The 21,396-nt window shown below is 48.0% G+C and overlaps 1 protein-coding gene across 1 annotated transcript in view; it reads right to left on the bottom strand.

The window, feature by feature from the left end:
* Positions 1–21,396, bottom strand: part of LOC125748506 (protein Jumonji-like) — a 96,624-nt gene that overhangs the window by 16,279 nt on the left and 58,949 nt on the right. The window contains 3 exon segments of the mRNA XM_049024723.1: positions 1,811–2,019; positions 3,362–3,541; positions 8,872–9,041. Of these exon segments, the coding sequence (XP_048880680.1) occupies positions 1,811–2,019; positions 3,362–3,541; positions 8,872–9,041 (559 nt within the window).

The raw sequence follows: 21,396 nt of genomic DNA on the forward strand, positions 1-21,396 counted from the left end.
CTCATTACATCCCCCTGTTGGGCCTCCAGCTTTCTCGTCGGTTTTTACCCCTCTGCTAAAAGGAGACAAAAACAGAAACGAAAGGTCAACGCCATCAGCTATCTCCCGAGACGTTCAAAAGTAAACAGGAATGTGTTAATACCGCGAGTTTACCCAAAGGCAAAGTCACCCTGTGCCATTAACAAGAGCACCTCTCGCTGTCTCTGCCCCCTCCCAACTCCCAACACCCGCCCCAAGCTGGAGATCTTACTAACGATTTCCCACAGTGATCTGCAGCTTCTTTTCCAACTTGCTCGATTCATCTTCCGCCGGTTAACGTTATTAGTTGAAAATAAACCACACACTTTGGAAAGATCCAGCACGTCACTGACCCGAGGGCTGGACTGCCTAAGGAAGAAGCTGATAGGGCGAATGAGAAAAGGCCCTGAGTGTTTATGCTGTGAACACGCTGCTCGCTCTTATCGGTTATCGGATCTGGCCGTGAGGGAGAAGCAGAGGCACCACTGGTGATCCCATCACACGACAGCACTGCACTCTGGCACGATGCCTCCCCACATCACAATGGGTCAGACCCTCAGGGGGCTTCTTGCTTAGCCGATGACACAAACAATTTCAGCAGCTCTAACACTATGACTAAAATTAATTCCTGTGGGAGGCTTGGTTCCAGTAGTGCTGTAGTTAGTAATGGTCAGTTAGGGCAGAAGTTAAGAGGAGGAAAAAAAATCTGCCAATGGGAATAAGAGATGATCTCTTCACATGGGTTACTCCATTGGTTACCAGGCAATGATTGACAGCTAATGAACCCACCCCCCAGCACTAGGGAAGCTCTTCCCATAACAGGTGGCTGCAGACTGCTCCTAAGTGTCTAATGCCTCGTTTCTACCAACGTGGTACCAGGACTTTTTCCCAGTCCAGAACTTGTTCTGCACAGTACCACAGCAAAAAACTGGCCTGAGGGGAAAAAAACACACGGCGCAGAAAAGCTGGTCTCGGAATTTGGAACCATAACACGAGCGAAAGTGGGACAGGCTGCTGAGTCCAAACCTTCCACATACTCAGAAAATTCTGTCTATAGCTAACATAGAAGATGGTGGCGCAGGAGGTAGTGCTGTCGTCCGGCAACCGGAGGGTTGCAGGTTTGAGCCCTGGTTCCTCCTCACCCCATCAAAGTGTCCTTGAGCAAGACACTGAAGCCCAAATTGCTCCCAGTGAGCAGGTTGGCAGCCTCCGCCACTGGTGTGTAGATGGGTGAATGTGAGGCATGAAATATAAAAGCGCTTTGAGTACTTGTAGGAGTAGAAAAGCACTATACAAATGCAGTCCATTTACCATAGTTTAGCCGAATATCACCAGTGCCTGTAGTGAAACAACTTGCCAGTTTATTAGTAACATAACACTACATCAATTTTTTTTTATTCTGTGGAAAATGAAAGATCGATTTGCTGGCCAGATTTAAAAATAATTTATAGACATGTCGCAGGAAAAATTCAAATATTGTGGCGCTTGAGTGGTGAAGAGATCATGAGGTAGACTCTAAAGTTCAGATATTAGCAGAGTCTTATTGTGCGATTGTTAAAAGGACAATGGGAAAACAGCGAGGGAGCATAAACTCACTTAGCTCAGCGACATTTTTTCAGTTCGGCAGCTTACAAAAGAATACCTTTACTTTACTTTTTACTTGTTCCTTTTCAAAACCAGTGGAAACAAAAAGGCACCAAGCAAGAACCAGCCCAGCACTGGCACCAATACCGGCTCCGTATTGGTGGAAACGAGGCATAACTGGCCTGAACCTTACCATTTCGCTGCTTACCTGCTTGCGGAGCTCCTTGCTGGGCGTGGTATGGCGGAGGCTGGTGGCCCTAAGCGAGCCCCCGGCTGGGTTAGCAGTGGAGGAGGCCAGGCTCTGCTCCTGACATCCTTCCAACTTGATGCCCTTCTCCTTCCCCAGCGTGGCCTCCTTGCCCCTCTGCCTGGGAGTGGAAGCCCTCTCCTCCATCGCTCTGCAGTGGCCATTGGCAACTGTGTGGAAGGAAGTGGAAGCAGTCAGCAAGACGGCGTGCGAGAAAATCAGTACACTCATGACTGCATGATTCTTACAGTGACAGGGGGTTCACTACTTACACTGTAGACCCCTATTATTCAAATCACAGTCCTCGAGGTCCGAGCACTGCTGGTTTTCCAGCCATCCTTTACCTGTGAGCCAGGTGTGAAGCCGCTGACCAATCAGAGTCAGTCAATATTAAACTAACTACCTGGGAGAACTGAAAACAAGGCCTGGATTTGGAATCAAGGTCCAGATTTGAAGAGCCCTGCTGTAAACCAACAACATCTAACACAATACAAACCATTATAAACAAAAGCTCATAAATTAACTTCAAGTACAGAGGCCAGTGCTTTTAACCCACTGGGGTCTAATGCAATTTGGAGATGCCTTGATATGCTCTGACGTTTCTGTATCTATCAGTATCACAAAACAATGATTCAGTATGACCTATATTTTTTATTTCAGCACAAACACAGCTACAATAATATGGCAGCAGTATTTTGCCACGGCTTTATTTTATGTTTTTTTTTTTTTTTTTTTAGAAAAAATACGTTTTGCAAATAGAGATTTTAAAAACATGCTAGAATATAAAAAATGACAAATTAGTCAATATCCAGCACACTTTGTAGGCTTAAGTCTTAGCTATGTAAATGCATTAAAGTCATCCACAAATTCCTTTCAATTTAATAAATAGAGAGCTATTACTTAAGTAATGTCACTATTTCTGTTCAACTGTCTCTACCTTGGCAAACAGCTGTGGTCAAGAATATGAATGGGGGATGCAGCAGGTAGTGTGTATTACAGTGACGATCGATGGCCCTAAGTCTGCTTCGGATACGGGCGGACAGCCAGGCCGTGTTCGTTATTACCGTGTTATCATGACATTAAGGCTGCTGCGGAGCGCTTAATGCTGCCGGTTGTAGCAGGTTCGAGGGCACTGGGAAGCGCTAATCCTCCTGTAAGTGCAGTCGGCGGGCAGCGCCGGCAGTATATTGTACCACGGGGCTCTCTTAGGATGCCATGAAACAGTGGCACTCGGTGGAGGCCTTGAGCTCTTATTGATAAATAAAACGTCTCGCCAAGCACTAGTTACGTTTAATGATAACTAGCAATAGTAGGTTTATATTTAACATGAAAGAGCATGAGGTTTTAGTGAATTTAAAAAAAATAAAAATCAAGGTTGAAAACAGCTGAGAGCTCGACTCCCCATGTTATTTTTATAGAATCGGGGCAGCAGGACCGACACACATGTCAGGCCCAGTGAGGACGGGTCCCACAGCAGCATTTTAAGGGATCCGATCTGACGACCCGCCGTACCGTGCTCGCTGACGGCGTGCCTTGTGGCTGGTTTGCCCTTGCGGACTGTTGCCTGGCAGGACGTGGAGGGAGTGGCGGCGGCCTCCGGGGGCACATCTTCAGCTTCCTCCTCATCCTCCAGGCCGTCGTCCTCTCGGGGGCTCCCGAAGTACATCATGTTATTGGGCAAGGCCTCGGAGCCTGGGTGAGTGGGGGGGCAGTGAGACACGTGGTGAGAAACAAACTCAGGTGAAGATGAGGGCCTTCGGCCCCCGATGAAGTCACTGCGACGTGACAGTCGCTCTGTAAACTCCATAGTGCTTCATCTATGACCCTGACCACCCCCCCCCCCCCAAAAAAAATGGAGGCTCAAAAACTAGAATGGATTGTATCTCCCTGTTCTAAATTCAGAAAATGCACTAATATTACTTCTTATTGGCTTTGTTTGATTTTATTGTTATTTTAATATTATATATAATTTTTCTTTGTATCACATAATTCTTTTTAACATTTCACCGCACACACGTACAGTGGACAGTGGACCTTTGCATATGTGAAAAGCAAAAGCAGAATTAGGAAAGACGCTCCTCTGAGCACGAGCTCGTCGCTCTTCGGTTTCCTGCCCCAATGGGCCTGAAAAAGCCACACATCACACGATATTAAATTTCCCAACAGCACAAGTGACAATGGGGCTGTGGAGAACAGTGATGCATGGTGGGGTAACCAACCGTGGGGGGGGGGTTTGCAGTGACAAAACTCAGATGAAAACAATCCGCCGTATCCCTACAGCAACACGGTTACCGTCAACGCAGAGTCAGAGACAATTAAGTGACAAACAAACGGCTCATTGCTGCAGTAAATGTACCCCGGCATGAGCCTGGCCGTATATGGACTGCGGCTCTTGGCTTGATGCGGACTGACTGATGAAGCGTGTTTGTATTCCGCTTGGCTTTTGCGCATAAAACTTGAAAATAGGCATCTGGTGGCAGAATCAAGCGATAACCAAAAATAAATTATTTGAATATTTCAGATTAAGAAGCACTTCTACCTAATAAAATGGTGTGTGATCAATATCATTACACATAATCAAGAAAGGAAAAAATAAAAAGAAGAGTTATAAGGGTTGATATTGACTAATATCATGCAGGTTACATCCAAAAGACAAATTATTTTGGGAACGAACGCCCCATCTTTGGAGAACTTCATGCCGATCAGTGAGACCCAGTGAGCCCAGAATCCACAGGGCTGCAATTCCTGTGTTTAATCATTGCAGGAGCATGACAGCAGAAATACAGCAGCTGGCCTGCTGACCCTTGGGGGGTCACAAAGTCTGCTGATAGAAGGTAAGCCGTTCATGATAGAGATTATCCCCTTTACGGGCCCCCAAGGACATGCCGAGTAAAAGCCCCACGATGAACGGCTCATTTGAAGATCTCGGCGCTATTGGCCACACTTCCCTGAAGGCTGCCAAGCCCTCAGTGCCATGGGCACCGGTACTAGACAGGACGCCTTAGGAAAGTGCTGCAAGGGCCAGCCGCTTCCAGCTGAGGGCAACTTCCAGGCACCCGGAGGGGCCTCGAGTGCAGCAAGGCGGCAGCTGCCAGGAGTGCGAGGGCTTCAAGCCTGTCAGGTGCTGCCAGGAAGGGCTCCTTTCACTGGAGAAGGTTACAGAAACGGCTCAAACAAACAAGACAAAAATAGACCCCTAGAGAATCTTTTTGGCGTCACCTGTAGAAACAGCAAACACTAAAAATGATATTAAAAAAAACACTTAACAAATTTGAAGCAATTATTATTCCCTTTTTAATTGGTCTCTTTTAATACATTCTAAAATTCAAGGTTAATTGCCGCTTATATAATACACACTCAGGAATCTTAAAAAAAGCACAAAATAGTTTAACTTTCAATGAGCCAGGTATAGTAATCGGAAATTGAATGCGCAATGTACAGTGTTCTAAAGGTAGAATTAGTTTCATCGCAACTAACAAGCATTTAAATATTAAATGGTTAAAGCGAAGACTGACTTGTTTAAATTAATCCCCATAATAAAATACCCCTGGTGGCACATGATGAGGCTACAGCCTCGATGACTGTGTCTCTGTGTGGTGTTCTGGGGTCACAGAGGGGGGTCACAGCCAACAGTTTGGGGTAAACGCAGTAATCAAGTCGAGCATGGACACCCAGTGCCTCTCCCGGCACGTCTCCACTTGGAGAAACCACTTGAGCTCTGAGGCTTAACGAGAAGCTCCACTCATCGACCGTGGGGCGTGAGTGGGGGGGGGGGGGGGGGGGGGGGGGATAGCCTAACCAGGCACTGCCAAGGGAAGGGGTTAAAGAAGAAGAGGCGTAGTGAGCCAGAGAAATCTCGCTATGGACATGCTACATTATGTTCACCGACAATAAACCTTCAGTTTGGCAGTGAAAATCAAAATAACAAATGGGAAGGCAAATAAAACACAGAGAAGTATCGTTAAGATCAGATCGGCTACGTCTCTCGTTCTTTAGTGGACAAGAAGCCAACTCTGTGCTAGTTGTGTATGTTTATGTTTATATTCAAGAGCATTTTATTGGCACAGCATTACTGCCCACTTCTTACCGTGAGTGACGGAGCACCGAACGCGTCCAACAACACAAGCCTTCAAACTAAAATGCCAGAAGCCCACAAGAGGTCCCTCCAATGAACTGCCACAATTTTTATACCATGCCGGGGGCTCGTGAAATGCTTTTAAAAATAGATATCACAGGCCGGCTCCAAGAGCGATCCGCCAGCGCGCGCTGGATCGTACTCCTAGCCGTGGGTCTCGTCTGTCTCCCATCGGCTCGCCATGGTCAGCTGCTCTGCAGAGAGTCTGTCCCTCCACCCCCCCGTTCTGCTGTGTGATAAGTCACGTCATGGCAGGAAAGCTGTAACTGGGCTCTGTCAGGCCCTATAACCCTTCCCGGCCCTAAAATAAGGGCCTGGTTGTTTCTGACATGTTTATTGTAGACCACGGGGTGAAGCCCAGCTGAGGAATAATTCAGGTCCTTGGCAACCTCCTGTCACCGCGAACCTGGAGAAGGAATCGGAGAACTTGGCTGGGACACAGCAACCAAAAACACCTGGAGCCAAGAGACCGGGGACCCAGCCAAGCAAAACCTAGCAGGCTTTTCCCAACCGCTCAGTTATGTAAGAAAACACACAAAGTAATGTAATTTAGCTTTAATTATCGGAAAACAAGCACACCGGTTTCTTTTGACAATATACTGTGATGATGGACGTTAAGTGTGTGAGTTTTAAGCGGGGCCACGTGTCTCACTAATTAGGTGCAATGGTACTTAACGTCTATAACAATGTCTCTCTGTTCATTTCACCTGGCGTCGGAATAAGCGACTGGCGTGTGACACCCATCAGACAGTGGCGTATTGCACACCACGCATTCAGAATTCACCCTAAGAATTCACCCTAAGAATCTCCCTTGTAACAATAGCCTTATTACACATATACATAGTGCATGGAAACTCTACCTGCTTAGTATACAGTATATTCCATGATACATGTATGCTTTTTATGGCATATATATATATATATATATAAATATATATATACACACACACACACATATATATATCATACATTCTGCCCCAAATATATTTATGTAAATATATTTATATTGCATATATCTCCATATATTTGTATATATTTGTATAAAGTACAAGTTCGTACGCATATATTTTATTTAGCAATTTTTAATTACAGTACAGTCTGCTTACTGTGTCACTGTACACTTCATGTAGATGTGACATAAAACTCTTGATTTGACGTTACTCATGTCAACTCCACATTACGTCCAAGGAGGGGTAGAGAATGTGAAAAATATCCTCCAATCTGCATCCTTTACATCTGCAAACCCATTAACCCGGTTAGCCCTCAACCAAGGAGTCGCAGCGAAATGTAATCAGGCAGCTCTCCGCCATCGAGCGAACCCTGAGAGGAGCTCATTTAATTTGGATTGGCCATCCTCCCTCCAGCTCAGAGCCCATCTCTTCTGACGGGATAGGTGCAGGTCGGGTGCCAGGCTGACCTCAGAGAATAGCCGTCAATGTGGCAGCTTGAGCCACAACCACTTCCCACAGTGAAATGGAAGACATCTAACACCCCCCCACCCCCCCGCCAACTATCTCTTTCCCATTTTCCATCACCTCCCGTTAACCCCTAGGACTAAGTGAGTGGCACGGCAGAAAGAACATCCCCAAACTCAAACCTGAATGTAAAACCCAGTGAAAGAGTCGGCCGCCAACAGCGATGAAAACCCTCAGCTGTGATCAGGCAAGACTCCTGTTAATTAAGGTCATGACTCATAAGTGCAGCTCTGCCTTGTCTGCCCTCTAATCAAGTTAGTTGCGAGATAAGGAGGTGATGTCAGCTGGTATCCAATAGAGAAACATCAGTATTATAGTGCTATTTGTGGACAGTAAATGTTACTACATATTGCATCATAAAATTCAGTAAATGTCCCTTCTGGCCCATGGGAGACTGAGCTCAGACGATGCCTTAAGCGCAACACCAACAGGATTTTGGCAAATCCATCAGCGTTTGGTGATGGGAGAAAAGAAGGTAAGAGAAACTACACACGAGAAACATTTACGATGAACGGGGGGAAAAACTATTTCAGAATGAAACACGTTGACTTTATCTGACTATGAAGCTGTCTGTAATATATAATATGTGCCTACAATTTTATCTTGACAAGTTCATTGTAAGTGTCAAGATAAAGAATGTACTGGACATCTACTACATGAGGGGTGTGTGCTCAGAGTTTAAGAGAAATGACAATGATTTATTAATAAATCCTACAGCTGTCTGTGGTTTGTAAACTAGGAGTTTTCTTCTTTATCCACTGTAAACATTCACATACCAAATATACGGATGTGTTTCAATATGCAGAACATGGTTGCGAGATGTAAATATTTTGTTTTATTATCAATAGATGGTAGATAAAAAGGTCCATCCAAACTGCAGGCCGTCTACCAGGCCGAACCGCCGGCCGCCATACTTCCAAAACATTCCCATCTGGCACATGCTTCACTGAAAATCATGCCTTAAAAATGGAAAAAGAAAACCTGCCCATGGAAATATCATTAAGCCTTCCTGCGATCGGAGAAAAATGACCCATCTGTTCACATATCTTCTCTCAGTATAGTTACTGTAGTTAATGGAATTGAGGTCAATTGAGTGGAGCAAACCAACCATGTTCAAGAACAGATCCGGCACAAGCGGATATATGCACACGGAAGCTGGGCAATCGAAGAGTGAAAGACTCCGAAAAGGTGGATCTATACCCTGAGGGCACCTCATGCAGCCTGGTGAGCAACATTGCTATCAGAGGCTCCTTCAAGGACAACATTCGTCATTTGAGCCCTGCTAAAGTCCCCAAAGTGCCCGAATCAGAACGGCGTCATTCAGCCATAAGCCAAACATGTGGACTCCATAAGGAAAGGAAGCAGGAAGTCGCAGAGGTGGTGAGTCAGACTAGTGGCTGCGGGGGACTCACCTCTCAGACACAGGAAGGTTAAGAAGTCCTCAGTCTTGGGCTTCCGTGTGGAGAGGTCACTTATCTGGCTTGCGGGGGTCGGCAGAGACACCTCCACCACCTTCACTGGGGTCATGCTAGGCGAGTTGGGCTGAGACTGGGCAAACTTCCTTTGTGCTTGCAGCCGTGGCCTGTGGAGAGTCATTACGATAAATCAAATTAATCATGTTAATTAACCGAAACATGGGGTGCACAGCAAGCCAGCAGACCAAACAACGATCTGGACCAAACTGGATAAACGTAGCCGAACATTAAAGGCTGAGCTTGACGAGCAGAAACACAACTGCTTAAGAGTAAAAGCTGTTGTGTACAACCTGAACCTGGCATTACACTCACACCAATGAGCTTTGCGACATTAGCACCATTTGGCAGATAATTAGCTTGACATTAGTGTGACTCACTGAGATTTCATTTTTATCGAAGTAACTGCTGAATAAAAATTCTAAATGCATCTCCTGAATTGTTTGCGCCTGGCCATTAATAAGAGGTACGCTTTGTGTAAGACAAGCTGGACCTGGTCCCTGTGGTGCACTTAGGGTTAGTGTTAGGGTTAGGGTTAGGGTTAGGGTTAGCGCATAAAGAGCTTCTTGTCAATGCATGCATTCATCGTTTTAAAAGAGATTTGGTAATACAATCAGTTTGATTTTTCAGCCGGATGCTATACAATCCCCATAGTATTCTACAAAAACCATGTTTGAATCATTCTAACTTCCAGAAATTCCACCACCTGAAATGTTTTAGACATCCGGTGTATATTTGAAATGTCTAACGGGTTCATTCCTCAAGCACATACGTTTAGCATAAGGAAATGTCGACCACACAGCCATTCATTTTAAGTATCACTTGGTTATTTTTAAACATTTTCAACCAACTCCCCAGCATCCACTAGAAGTGACTGATTTAAACTGAATATTAATGTGCTGCAGGACTGTCCTCCTCAAATGGCACAGACAATAACACTGACGGACAACGTTATTTAATCGGTATGGTGAGCGGCAGCTGTTCTCAGGCACGTGCTGTAACTGCCAGCTTTCGATTCATGTCTGGTTGGCGAAATGTGATTAAGTTCTCTGTTAAACTCTGCCAGAGCCTTTGAAGCAGCTGACAGCTGATAAGAGTATTAAGAAAGTAGAGGTTCTGCAGTCTTTCCAGGGCCCAATTGCTTAAGACAGCTGCTTTTCTTTAAGATCTTTCCTTCCTCTCTCAAAAAGATTTGCTTTTATTAGATCTGGGAGTGAAAAGGTGATGTGTTTCAACCATCACAACTTCATACTACCCCCAACCTTTGTAGTAACGTCCGAATGAGGAGTCAGAGAAGCCATAAAGTTACTACCTTCATCTTTGGTCATTTCCTTGATGACATCCTTGTGTCAGGATTTGTACTGGACCCTTGATTTCACCCTGGAGATCCTTATCCGTTCAACTCAATAGATTTTCTTCAGAACAAATAAGACGAGCTATCTGTTACAGAATACAATCTCTGATTCAATCAGAAACTTGTTACGTGGATTTCTCCGTTATTCTCCGAAAGCGCGCAGCATTATCGATCGGCTCGGACCCCGGGCGCGGCTGTCACAGCAGAATGTCTTTGTAATCTCAGGCTTCTGGCTCGAGTCCCACTGTCCGGACATCAAACAGATGCTGTGTGTTCTCGACGTCACCTTCATCGCTGCCTCACATTCGGAGAGTGCGTGGTAACACAAGTTCATTGGCTGTTTGTCTATAAAAAACCCCAGTTCAAGACCCAATAAAAAACAATTCTAGGACAGAGATTTGCACCTCATTGACCTAACTGACACCTAAGAGAGAGGGATCCTGTATTGCTGGACAGTATCCAACTAAGAGCCCATGGCCAACTGGACTTGGTTCCGTAGGATTGCTGCACAGAAAGGCAAAGTTTTGGTGACTGTGAGATTCAGCCACATATTCATTTTGCAGTCTGTCGACTAACCCGAAAAAGTATTACCACACATCTTTTTTGCTGGATAGCAGACAGTAATAATAGCCTATTAGCGGAGACGTGGGAGTATGAAAGTCATTCGATTTTTTTTTTGTACAGATCTCATTTCCTATCATGCTTAAGCTTTTACATATACAGGATATAAGTTAGAGGTATAATTTCATTATTCCTCCAATAAGCCTTTTGACTTAGCTGTAATTTCCCTACACCTCCGTGCTGTCCACCTGGGCTCGTCAGCTCTAATGCCCGATATCCGGATCACGAGCCATTCACGCCTGGATATCGCCGTGCCGACGGTCCGTGCCCTGTGGGCGAGCCGGATATTTCTCAATTGGGGCTTTAGCCACGCGTCGCTGCACAAATTGAGATATCCGTCTTGCTGCGCGGCTACAATAACGGGCCGCTTCCCGCTCGTCGTCAGCGGGGTCTCGCACGCGACAAAGAGATCGCGTTCTACAAGGCGCAGAGCACGCGGAACATCAAACGCGCACATTCACTGCGGCGTGGTCCCGAAGGAGACCCGTTATCACGGACAACAAAGACTGCGTTAAACCATGCCCGGGACTAATGTAGCGAGCCGTAGCGGGAGAGGTGGAGGACTTAAATGAGATCACCAGCCGGAGAGAAAACACAGCTAAACCGCCGAAAAGCGGACCCGTTAGCGTGGGATAATATGATAGTTATGAGCAAGTAAAGATGGTCCTAATTACCGTTGCCTTATTTCGTAGCTGCCATCATGTTTTGTGTGTGCCTTCAAAGCAAAAATAATAAAAAATAATAACAAAATAACCGATAAAACTTCCCAAACGGCTGTCATTAGCAGGACGCTCTTAGGTAATAAGGAGCCATGTTATGTACGAGTAATCCCCAAGTAATTACCACCCTGTCAGTGTTCAGTAAAGCTGAAAGCCTCTTAGGCTGGGATTTAAGACAACAGCCACGATCGGACTGCATATAAAACACTGCTGCTTCCACAAGCTTAATTTCACCGACAAAGCAAGCATCCTAAAGCAAATACACAGTGACGCTGCTATACAATAGAACATTTATTCCAAAAATAATCTCAATGGTCTGCCAGGACATTCTGCTTACATTAAATAAACGTCTGCTAAATAATAGACAATTCCATAAAACTAAACCTTACTTAATGACTACTGAACATATAAAGGAATGATTTTCTTATAAACGTTTCCATACATTTTCGAGAGGGTCATTTTCATATGGTCATTAGCCTATGTAATGTGTATAATAATGAATTCAGCATTTTTTATATTTACTGGTCATATAGTACACATACATTTTCAGTCTTCACAGTATTTTCATAATGTCAATTTCCGTTGCTACAAACGTATCAGCCATCTTTGGCAGGAAGCAGACAGCGAAAACCTTGCCTCAAAGATAATTTTAAAATAAGAGAACAAAAGTATTACAAGATGCCTAATGTACATAAAGCATGCAGGGCTGGGACATTTCAGGAAAGCTGATGGCACTGAACACAGTATCTTCAATACATGTGGGTGTGTTAACGGCAACCGCAATGGAAAAGTACCTTAAAGTCGGGGTAAATGCCGGCTTCGTTAGCCACTGACCTGTGCCAAGAGAATAAATATGCTTATCTGAGTAACTGGAGCTCTTGCCCAGTGAAACGCCTTTTAGTCTCATTGCCACCTACTATTTCCCAAAAAGTATGAATTTTTTATAAAGCGGCACATATAAAATACACACACACACACACCGCTAAAGGTCACATGTTGTGTTTTGCTGTATCACTCAATGGAATACAGGGGTTAGTTTATCCAAGTTCGCAGATGTCCAGCTCCTCACTGTCAACCCGACACTCTCTGCTGCTGTGTTCCGAAAGGCCTCGTAATGCAAAACATGTCACAACCCCACTTCGCCATGAATCATAAATCATGGCAAGAAAGGCGCGTGACTCCCTGTGCCTCGCTCGTTCCGCCCGCTCCTCTACGTGGTGGCTAGACGTTTTCGTGCTAAGCTGCCCCCGGGCCATGCCAGTTCATCCCACGCGGCCGCGAAGCGAACAATGGCCTCGCTCAGCTTTCTCTCGTCGCCAGAGACGCGGGGCCCGGCGTAACACGAGCGTTTCATCTCCATGCGATAGCCACCGTGCATAATTTACAGCCATTCCGTTCCAACGGCGTTAGCAAACAATGGACTCGCGACATGTCAAGTGGCTGACAGCTGGTTACCATGGGCACACAGCGATCCCCCGCGGAACAGCCTTCCCTCTATTGTCCGCAAAAGGGGGCACCGTGCGGGCGTCATTTAAGCATGCATGCAGAAGGCGTGCAAACAGCACGCGCTGCATGCACCGCAGGACATGGTCCAATTCACTACATTTGTAATCAGTTTTCATAGTCAAAAATAACATCAAAACCATATATTGGCCCTACAGACTATATACCCGTGACACAATCTGTTGGGAGGCAGTTTAAAAGATTCCTCGGTACCCAAAACGTGAGACAAGAAAGCTGACAGCTGGATCGTGTTAAATGCTGATGATCAGTCTCAAGGTAAGTTAACTGTATTTCGCATGTACCAGTAACAAGGGGGACGGCAGTTCGCCAAGCCAATGCCAGTGTATCCCAATAAAAAATAGCAATAAAAAACACGCATAGCAAGGAAGAAAACAACACCTTGTCTCTTGCTACGTTTGATGTAATTATTCCGCATAGCACCTTTTTCTCTGAGTGTCACGGGCGTGTTAGAGATACTCGGCACCTCTGTGCCGAGACGCAGCTGACTAATGCTGTATGTAAGCAGCCTCTGCAGCACTGGCAAGGAAGGAAATAACGACAGAAACCGAAGAGAAAACCTGATTGTCTTTTCTAACACAGCTGAAGCTTCATTTATGCTCAAGTATGGAAGATCAGTATGGTGCTCAATCGGGCCAAATGAAGAGGTTCCCAGTACCAGGCTAGCCCGACAGTAACGTGTTAAATGGACCACCAAAATTTGTGTTTTACTGAAAACTAAACACTGCTAATTTTGAAGCATCACTGTCCATTCTGAGTATCAAAAGCGACCCAAATATACCAATATGACTTCACGCTCGTTTTCAGTTAGAACGAGAATCTACTTATTTCCACGTTGTGGTTTTTATAAAGTAACAACTAAGTATCATTATCTGAAAACGAGCTGTACCACAGAAAGCAAGATTATCCCCAGAGAGAAGCCTAAGTCTACAGAGGAAGTCTTGAGCCCAGCAGAAAGCAGGCAGCTCCAGTCACCTCAGGCATGTTCACAGTCCAGGCTGGAGAAGCACAGGGCTGCAGCTCAGCACCCAACTCTGTTTGCCCAGCAACAGCGATGACAAATGGAGGATTTCCAGCAATGTTACTGTCAGGGTGAGCAGCTCGTCAGATGACTTTCAGCCATGCATATTTAACTGTTACAATTCTTACATTGTCAAAGTAAATGAAGTATCGCTGAGTTAACGTTCTTTAATCAAAGAGAAAAATGTAGAGCTTCCTCTTGTGAGCCGAAGCATATTAAATAAAAGATAAAAGTAAAAACACCCCAGCCGAAGGTTAACTTTCATCCATGTTGGGGGCATATATCTGGTGGCGTACAAAGTGCAAACTAGTGGAAAAAGGTCAGCCTTAGCCACAGTAATAATGTAATTTTACTCAGAACTCATCCTTTTAATGTGTGTTGGGAGGGAATAAAATTAAGTAAATTTTTCTTGGGTGCTATCTGTTTTCTGTCTGGAGCCTGAAACAGGACTTAAATATTCCTTCTGATGACTTCCCGTTTAAGCGGCCGGTCACCAGGCTTGAATTTTCCATAAGGTTTGACCAAAATGCCCCTAGTCTCATAAAAGAAACTCAAAGATAATCAACTGCAATAAACTGGAAAAAGAGCAATAAAGTGAAAAAGGTCGCATACAAAATGCGGCCTGGCTGGTTGCAGACCCACTGATGAAACAGATTATCCTTGGGTCACACCCAGGAAACAGTTCACTCACTTTGCCGAGGTTTCCAAACTAATGAAGGAAAGACAGATATGCCGACTCTTCCAGAAAATCTCGTTTTATTCAGGCATCTAGAATGCACTCCCACAGCTGCATGCCGCTGTTTCAAAGCATGGAGGACCAGATGCTATCTCAGCCTTTACAGCAAAACTGGAATTTTGTGACCTGAATTGTAGGTATATTAGGTTATGTAATGATCACACTAATCTGTTACATAACTTGGTGAATGCACTTTAAAATCACTGTTAAATGGCTGAAACTCTTACCAGTCTTGTAATTGTAGCCTTACGTCTGTTATCAGCTCTGGGCCACACATAAAACAGCGTGATGCACAAATCCTTTTAAATGTCATTTAGTGATGTCAAATGTGTGAGTTACGACGTCTTCGGCTTTATAAGGACTGTGTTGCAGAGATTCAGCAGTCCTCTGCTACCTTGTAACAATAATGTCATTGAGAGGGGGAGCTTTTAGGTCTGAGATTTAATTAACACTGTTTTTCTTGCTCCCAGGGTCCTGGTGCTGGTATAGGGGAGACACAGCACAAAGCATATGCTGAATTGTTATTGTGGAGGTCAGAAGACCATCAAAATGACCAGTATAACTCACATTTTTTTTCTAATCCCAGTGTAAAAAACACCACTTACTAAATATCAATTAGAAATGTCCTGATGTTCTGGAACATTTGGTTAAAGGTGTACCTATGATTCCCCATTGATAATTTTTTCCAGTTAGCGGTCACCCCTAGTGAATCCGCATCTCGTAAAATTCCACCTAACACAGCCTTCCTCTTTCATCTTTTCTTTGTGACACGTTACTGCCACATCCAACACTATTAATTTAGTGTAACTTTCAATGACAATGGCCAAGATGAAGAGAGTGATGTATGAGTAAGTAAAACAAATGGACAGGACCGGTGCAGACATCGGTGTCACTCCTCAGCTCCCGGAAATATTCCAAGGCCTTCTCCACTAGGATAACCAAACGCATGGTGTTTCAGGTCACGTCCTACACGCCAGCTGGGGATGAAGAATTCGCGAAATGGAGAGTTTTTTGTTCGCCTTTGTGGGTCTGTTGACAGTTTCTGCTGTGCTTTGGGGGGGGGGGCTTGCTTTTGAGTGGGGCTGGCCTGCTCAGTGCAGAGCAGCACAGGAAAGGGATTTGGGAGAGCTGAGTGCCAAGAACTCGCAATCAGCTGTTTAAAATTCCCTTCCGAGCGAAACACTTCCAGATGTTGCGTATGTTGCCGATTACCTCCCTCCCATAGCACACAAGGCTACCAGAGGACACTTACTGCCTTAGAGCTCGGCATGCGTGTGCTTTACAGGCACAGACAGCTCTACAAAACAGCGTGACAGGTTGCCAGTGGGGTGGGTGGGTAGGTGGGGAGGGGTCACCATTCCGGTCAAATGAGAGCTCGATGAGCAAAACGACAAGCCGGCGAATCGATCTCCTAAATGATACAGGCAGCGTCAAACTTGGAAACGGGCACACACAGGAGAACCCGAAAGCACTTGCGGAACAGGATATACAACAGAGCAGCAGAGAGACGAGCTAAGACGACTTTGGGGAAAATCTGTACTTTTTCAAAGATGAGGCTTCCCCAGAGAGGATCCCCTTCCGGTTTACCAAGAATCTCACTGAGGCATTTACGAGAGAGCAGTCCTCTTACACAAACTGTGTTGTAATGCACAGGATTTTACATATCCTGGGACTGAACATAATGCTGACGGACATTTGTGTAAGGGACAGTACCAGTTTCACAGACCCTCTACTATTCTTCAAACACTTAAAATACTTTCTCCAGCATTCCAGAAGTGAGACCCCTTTTCTCCCTTACTCGGGACTCCTCCAATGTAAGACTTCTCTAGAAGCACTACCTGCCTGCTGATGCTTAACCCCTGACCTCAGACTCCACTCTTCAGTTCCTTGACAGCTTGGAAGACACTTTATAACACACCTCACTACCCTGCATGACTCACTGTTTCCTTTTATACGGTAATGAATGAACTTTGTTGCACTGCAATGGAAAGACAGACTGCTGCAAGGTCACCAAAAACCCATCTGGGAGAAACTCAAGCAAAGCTGGAAGCCACAGAGGCCATTTTGGTCACTGTCCTGCTGCCACCATCCTGGGGACATGCCTGGCATGGGGTGCCCAGTGTGGGCTAAGTACTGCCATCTGGGCATGACGGGAGGAGAGCTGTCACAGCTCAGATGGCAGCAGCACACAGGCCAGAGCCAAGATGAGCCAGGACCTTGTGGAAGAAGGGAAACAGGGCTGAACCAGGACAAATGGGGGAGGGAGGGAGGGAGGGAGCAGGGCTGAACCAGGACAAATGGGGGAGGGAGGGAACAGGGCTGAACCAGGACAAATGGGGGAGGGAGGGAGGGAGGGAGCAGGGCTGAACCAGGACAAATGGGGGAGGGAGGGAGGGAACAGGGCTGAACCAGGACAAATGGGGGAGGGAGGGAGGGAACAGGGCTGAACCAGGACAAATGGGGGAGGGAGGGAGGGAGGGAGCAGGGCTGAACCAGGACAAATGGGGGAGGGAGGGAACAGGGCTGAACCAGGACAAATGGGGGAGAGGGGGAGGGAGGGAGGGAACAGGGCTGAACCAGGACAAATGGGGGAGAGGGGGAGGGAGGGAGGGAACAGGGCTGAACCAGGACAAATGGGGGAATGAGGGAACAGGGCTGAACCAGGACAAATGGGGGAGAGGGGGAGGGAGGGAGGGAACAGGGCTGAACCAGGACAAATGGGGGAGGGAGGGAGGGAGGGAGGGAGCAGGGCTGAACCAGGACAAATGGGGGAGGGAGGGAGGGAGGGAGCAGGGCTGAACCAGGACAAATGGGGGAGGGAGGGAGGGAGGGAGCAGGGCTGAACCAGGACAAATGGGGGAATGAGGGAGCAGGGCTGAACCAGGACAAATGGGGGAGGGAGGGAGGGAGGGAGCAGGGCTGAACCAGGACAAATGGGGGAGGGAGGGAGGGAGGGAGGGAGCAGGGCTGAACCAGGACAAATGGGGGAATGAGGGAGCAGGGCTGAACCAGGACAAATGGGGGAGGGAGGGAGGGAGGGAGGGAGCAGGGCTGAACCAGGACAAATGGGGGAATGAGGGAGCAGGGCTGAACCAGGACAAATGGGGGAGGGAGGGAGGGAGGGAGGGAGCAGGGCTGAACCAGGACAAATGGGGGAGGGAGGGAGGGAGGGAGCAGGGCTGAACCAGGACAAATGGGGGAATGAGGGAGCAGGGCTGAACCAGGACAAATGGGGGAGGGAGGGAGGGAGGGAGGGAGCAGGGCTGAACCAGGACAAATGGGGGAATGAGGGAGCAGGGCTGAACCAGGACAAATGGGGGAGGGAGGGAGGGAGGGAGCAGGGCTGAACCAGGACAAATGGGGGAGGGAGGGAGGGAGGGAGCAGGGCTGAACCAGGACAAATGGGGGAGGGAGGGAGGGAGGGAGCAGGGCTGAACCAGGACAAATGGGGGAATGAGGGAGCAGGGCTGAACCAGGACAAATGGGGGAGGGAGGGAGGGAGGGAGCAGGGCTGAACCAGGACAAATGGGGGAGGGAGGGAGGGAGGGAGCAGGGCTGAACCAGGACAAATGGGGGAATGAGGGAGCAGGGCTGAACCAGGACAAATGGGGGAGGGAGGGAGGGAGGGAGGGAGCAGGGCTGAACCAGGACAAATGGGGGAATGAGGGAGCAGGGCTGAACCAGGACAAATGGGGGAGGGAGGGAGGGAGGGAGGGAGCAGGGCTGAACCAGGACAAATGGGGGAGGGAGGGAGGGAGGGAGCAGGGCTGAACCAGGACAAATGGGGGAATGAGGGAGCAGGGCTGAACCAGGACAAATGGGGGAGGGAGGGAGGGAGGGAGGGAGCAGGGCTGAACCAGGACAAATGGGGGAGGGAGGGAGGGAGGGAGCAGGGCTGAACCAGGACAAATGGGGGAATGAGGGAGGGAGGGAGCAGGGCTGAACCAGGACAAATGGGGGAATGAGGGAGCAGGGCTGAACCAGGACAAATGGGGGAGGGAGGGAGGGAGGGAGCAGGGCTGAACCAGGACAAATGGGGGAGGGAGGGAGGGAGGGAGCAGGGCTGAACCAGGACAAATGGGGGAATGAGGGAGCAGGGCTGAACCAGGACAAATGGGGGAGGGAGGGAGGGAGGGAGCAGGGCTGAACCAGGACAAATGGGGGAATGAGGGAGGGAGGGAGCAGGGCTGAACCAGGACAAATGGGGGAATGAGGGAGGGAGGGAGCAGGGCTGAACCAGGACAAATGGGGGAATGAGGGAGCAGGGCTGAACCAGGACAAATGGGGGAGGGAGGGAGGGAGGGAGCAGGGCTGAACCAGGACAAATGGGGGAGGGAGGGAACAGGGCTGAACCAGGACAAATGGGGGAATGAGGGAGCAGGGCTGAACCAGGACAAATGGGGGAGGGAGGGAGGGAGGGAGCAGGGCTGAACCAGGACAAATGGGGGAATGAGGGAGGGAGGGAGCAGGGCTGAACCAGGACAAATGGGGGAATGAGGGAGGGAGGGAGCAGGGCTGAACCAGGACAAATGGGGGAATGAGGGAGCAGGGCTGAACCAGGACAAATGGGGGAGGGAGGGAGGGAGGGAGCAGGGCTGAACCAGGACAAATGGGGGAGGGAGGGAGGGAGGGAGGGAGCAGGGCTGAACCAGGACAAATGGGGGAGGGAGGGAGGGAGGGAGCAGGGCTGAACCAGGACAAATGGGGGAGGGAGGGAGGGAGGGAGCAGGGCTGAACCAGGACAAATGGGGGAATGAGGGAGCAGGGCTGAACCAGGACAAATGGGGGAATGAGGGAGGGAGGGAGCAGGGCTGAACCAGGACAAATGGGGGAATGAGGGAGCAGGGCTGAACCAGGACAAATGGGGGAATGAGGGAGGGAGGGAGCAGGGCTGAACCAGGACAAATGGGGGAATGAGGGAGCAGGGCTGAACCAGGACAAATGGGGGAGGGAGGGAGGGAGGGAGCAGGGCTGAACCAGGACAAATGGGGGAGGGAGGGAGGGAGGGAGGGAGCAGGGCTGAACCAGGACAAATGGGGGAATGAGGGAGCAGGGCTGAACCAGGACAAATGGGGGAGGGAGGGAGGGAGGGAGCAGGGCTGAACCAGGACAAATGGGGGAGGGAGGGAGGGAGGGAGCAGGGCTGAACCAGGACAAATGGGGGAATGAGGGAGCAGGGCTGAACCAGGACAAATGGGGGAGGGAGGGAGGGAACAGGGCTGAACCAGGACAAATGGGGGAGGGAGGGAGGGAGGGAGCAGGGCTGAACCAGGACAAATGGGGGAGAGGGGGAGGGAGGGAGCAGGGCTGAACCAGGACAAATGGGAGAGGGAGGGAGGGAGGGAGCAGGGCTGAACCAGGACAAATGGGGGAGGGAGGGAGGGAGGGAGCAGGGCTGAACCAGGACAAATGGGAGAGGGAGGGAGGGAGGGAGCAGGGCTGAACCAGGACAAATGGGGGAGGGAGGGAGGGAGGGAGCAGGGCTGAACCAGGACAAATGGGGACGGTAGGGAGCAGGACTTAATGCTTACTGCTGTAAACCCTCTTCTCCTCATACCCAGGTGTCAAACCAAATGTTTAAATTCCATCACAAATGCAAGCCATGCTGCTTATGGTCTCTCTCTACAAAAAGACTATGAATGATATGTTTCTTTTGGTGGTATTCTTAAGGCTCAGTTTAGCTCTATTTAGGTTTAAATCTATCAGACCAAAATGTAAATACTACTCCCCTATATGGAAGGACTTGAGCATGTGGCACTAATCACTGCCTATCTGCAGAGCTTGCTGCTTAAGGGCTGGGGGTTGTGTTCCTGGGTCTTGTGTGATTTGTTGTGACTTACAGTCTAACCACTAACATCTAAAAACATCTCATGCAACACATCAAATGACAGAAGAAATAAGGAGTCAGTAAGCAAGGCTCCACAGATGTAAAGAGACAGACAAAGAAGAAGTTTGGTTGCTATCACTGATGTACATCCCTCATTTAGTCATAATACATACTGGTTTCTGTCAACCAATCAGCTATCAGCAGCCAATTAAAGAGACAGCATGAAGGTGTCTCAGAGGCCATTGGTCAGATGCTTCATCACATGACTTGCAGGGGCTTCTTCCCACCTCCTCTATCACAGATCTTTATGCCAGGTCACTGACCCCAGCATACATTTGGCTGGTCTACCTGTTATGTCCAGTTGGTCTGGGTTGAGGCAACATTCCACACAGTGTCACGCATGCAAACACACACACACTGACGCACACATCTGCACTTCCTTCTGTGAGAGGGCTTCTCTCTACCCCAAAAATCACACCTGCCAACACTCCTGTTATTCTCCCAAGTTCCTCCCATTTCAGGACAATCTCCCAGCACCTGTTTTGTTCTTTCTCCCGGGAAACTCCCATAATTCACGTGGCCCTCAAAATTAATTAAGAATAATCATCATATATGGTTCCATAAGTTTTGTACGCTTGTACAAGTTGCCAGATCATCCATGACACA

The sequence above is a fragment of the Brienomyrus brachyistius genome, chromosome 9, assembly GCF_023856365.1.
Source record: "Brienomyrus brachyistius isolate T26 chromosome 9, BBRACH_0.4, whole genome shotgun sequence".
NCBI classification, from domain to species: Eukaryota; Metazoa; Chordata; class Actinopteri; order Osteoglossiformes; family Mormyridae; genus Brienomyrus; species Brienomyrus brachyistius.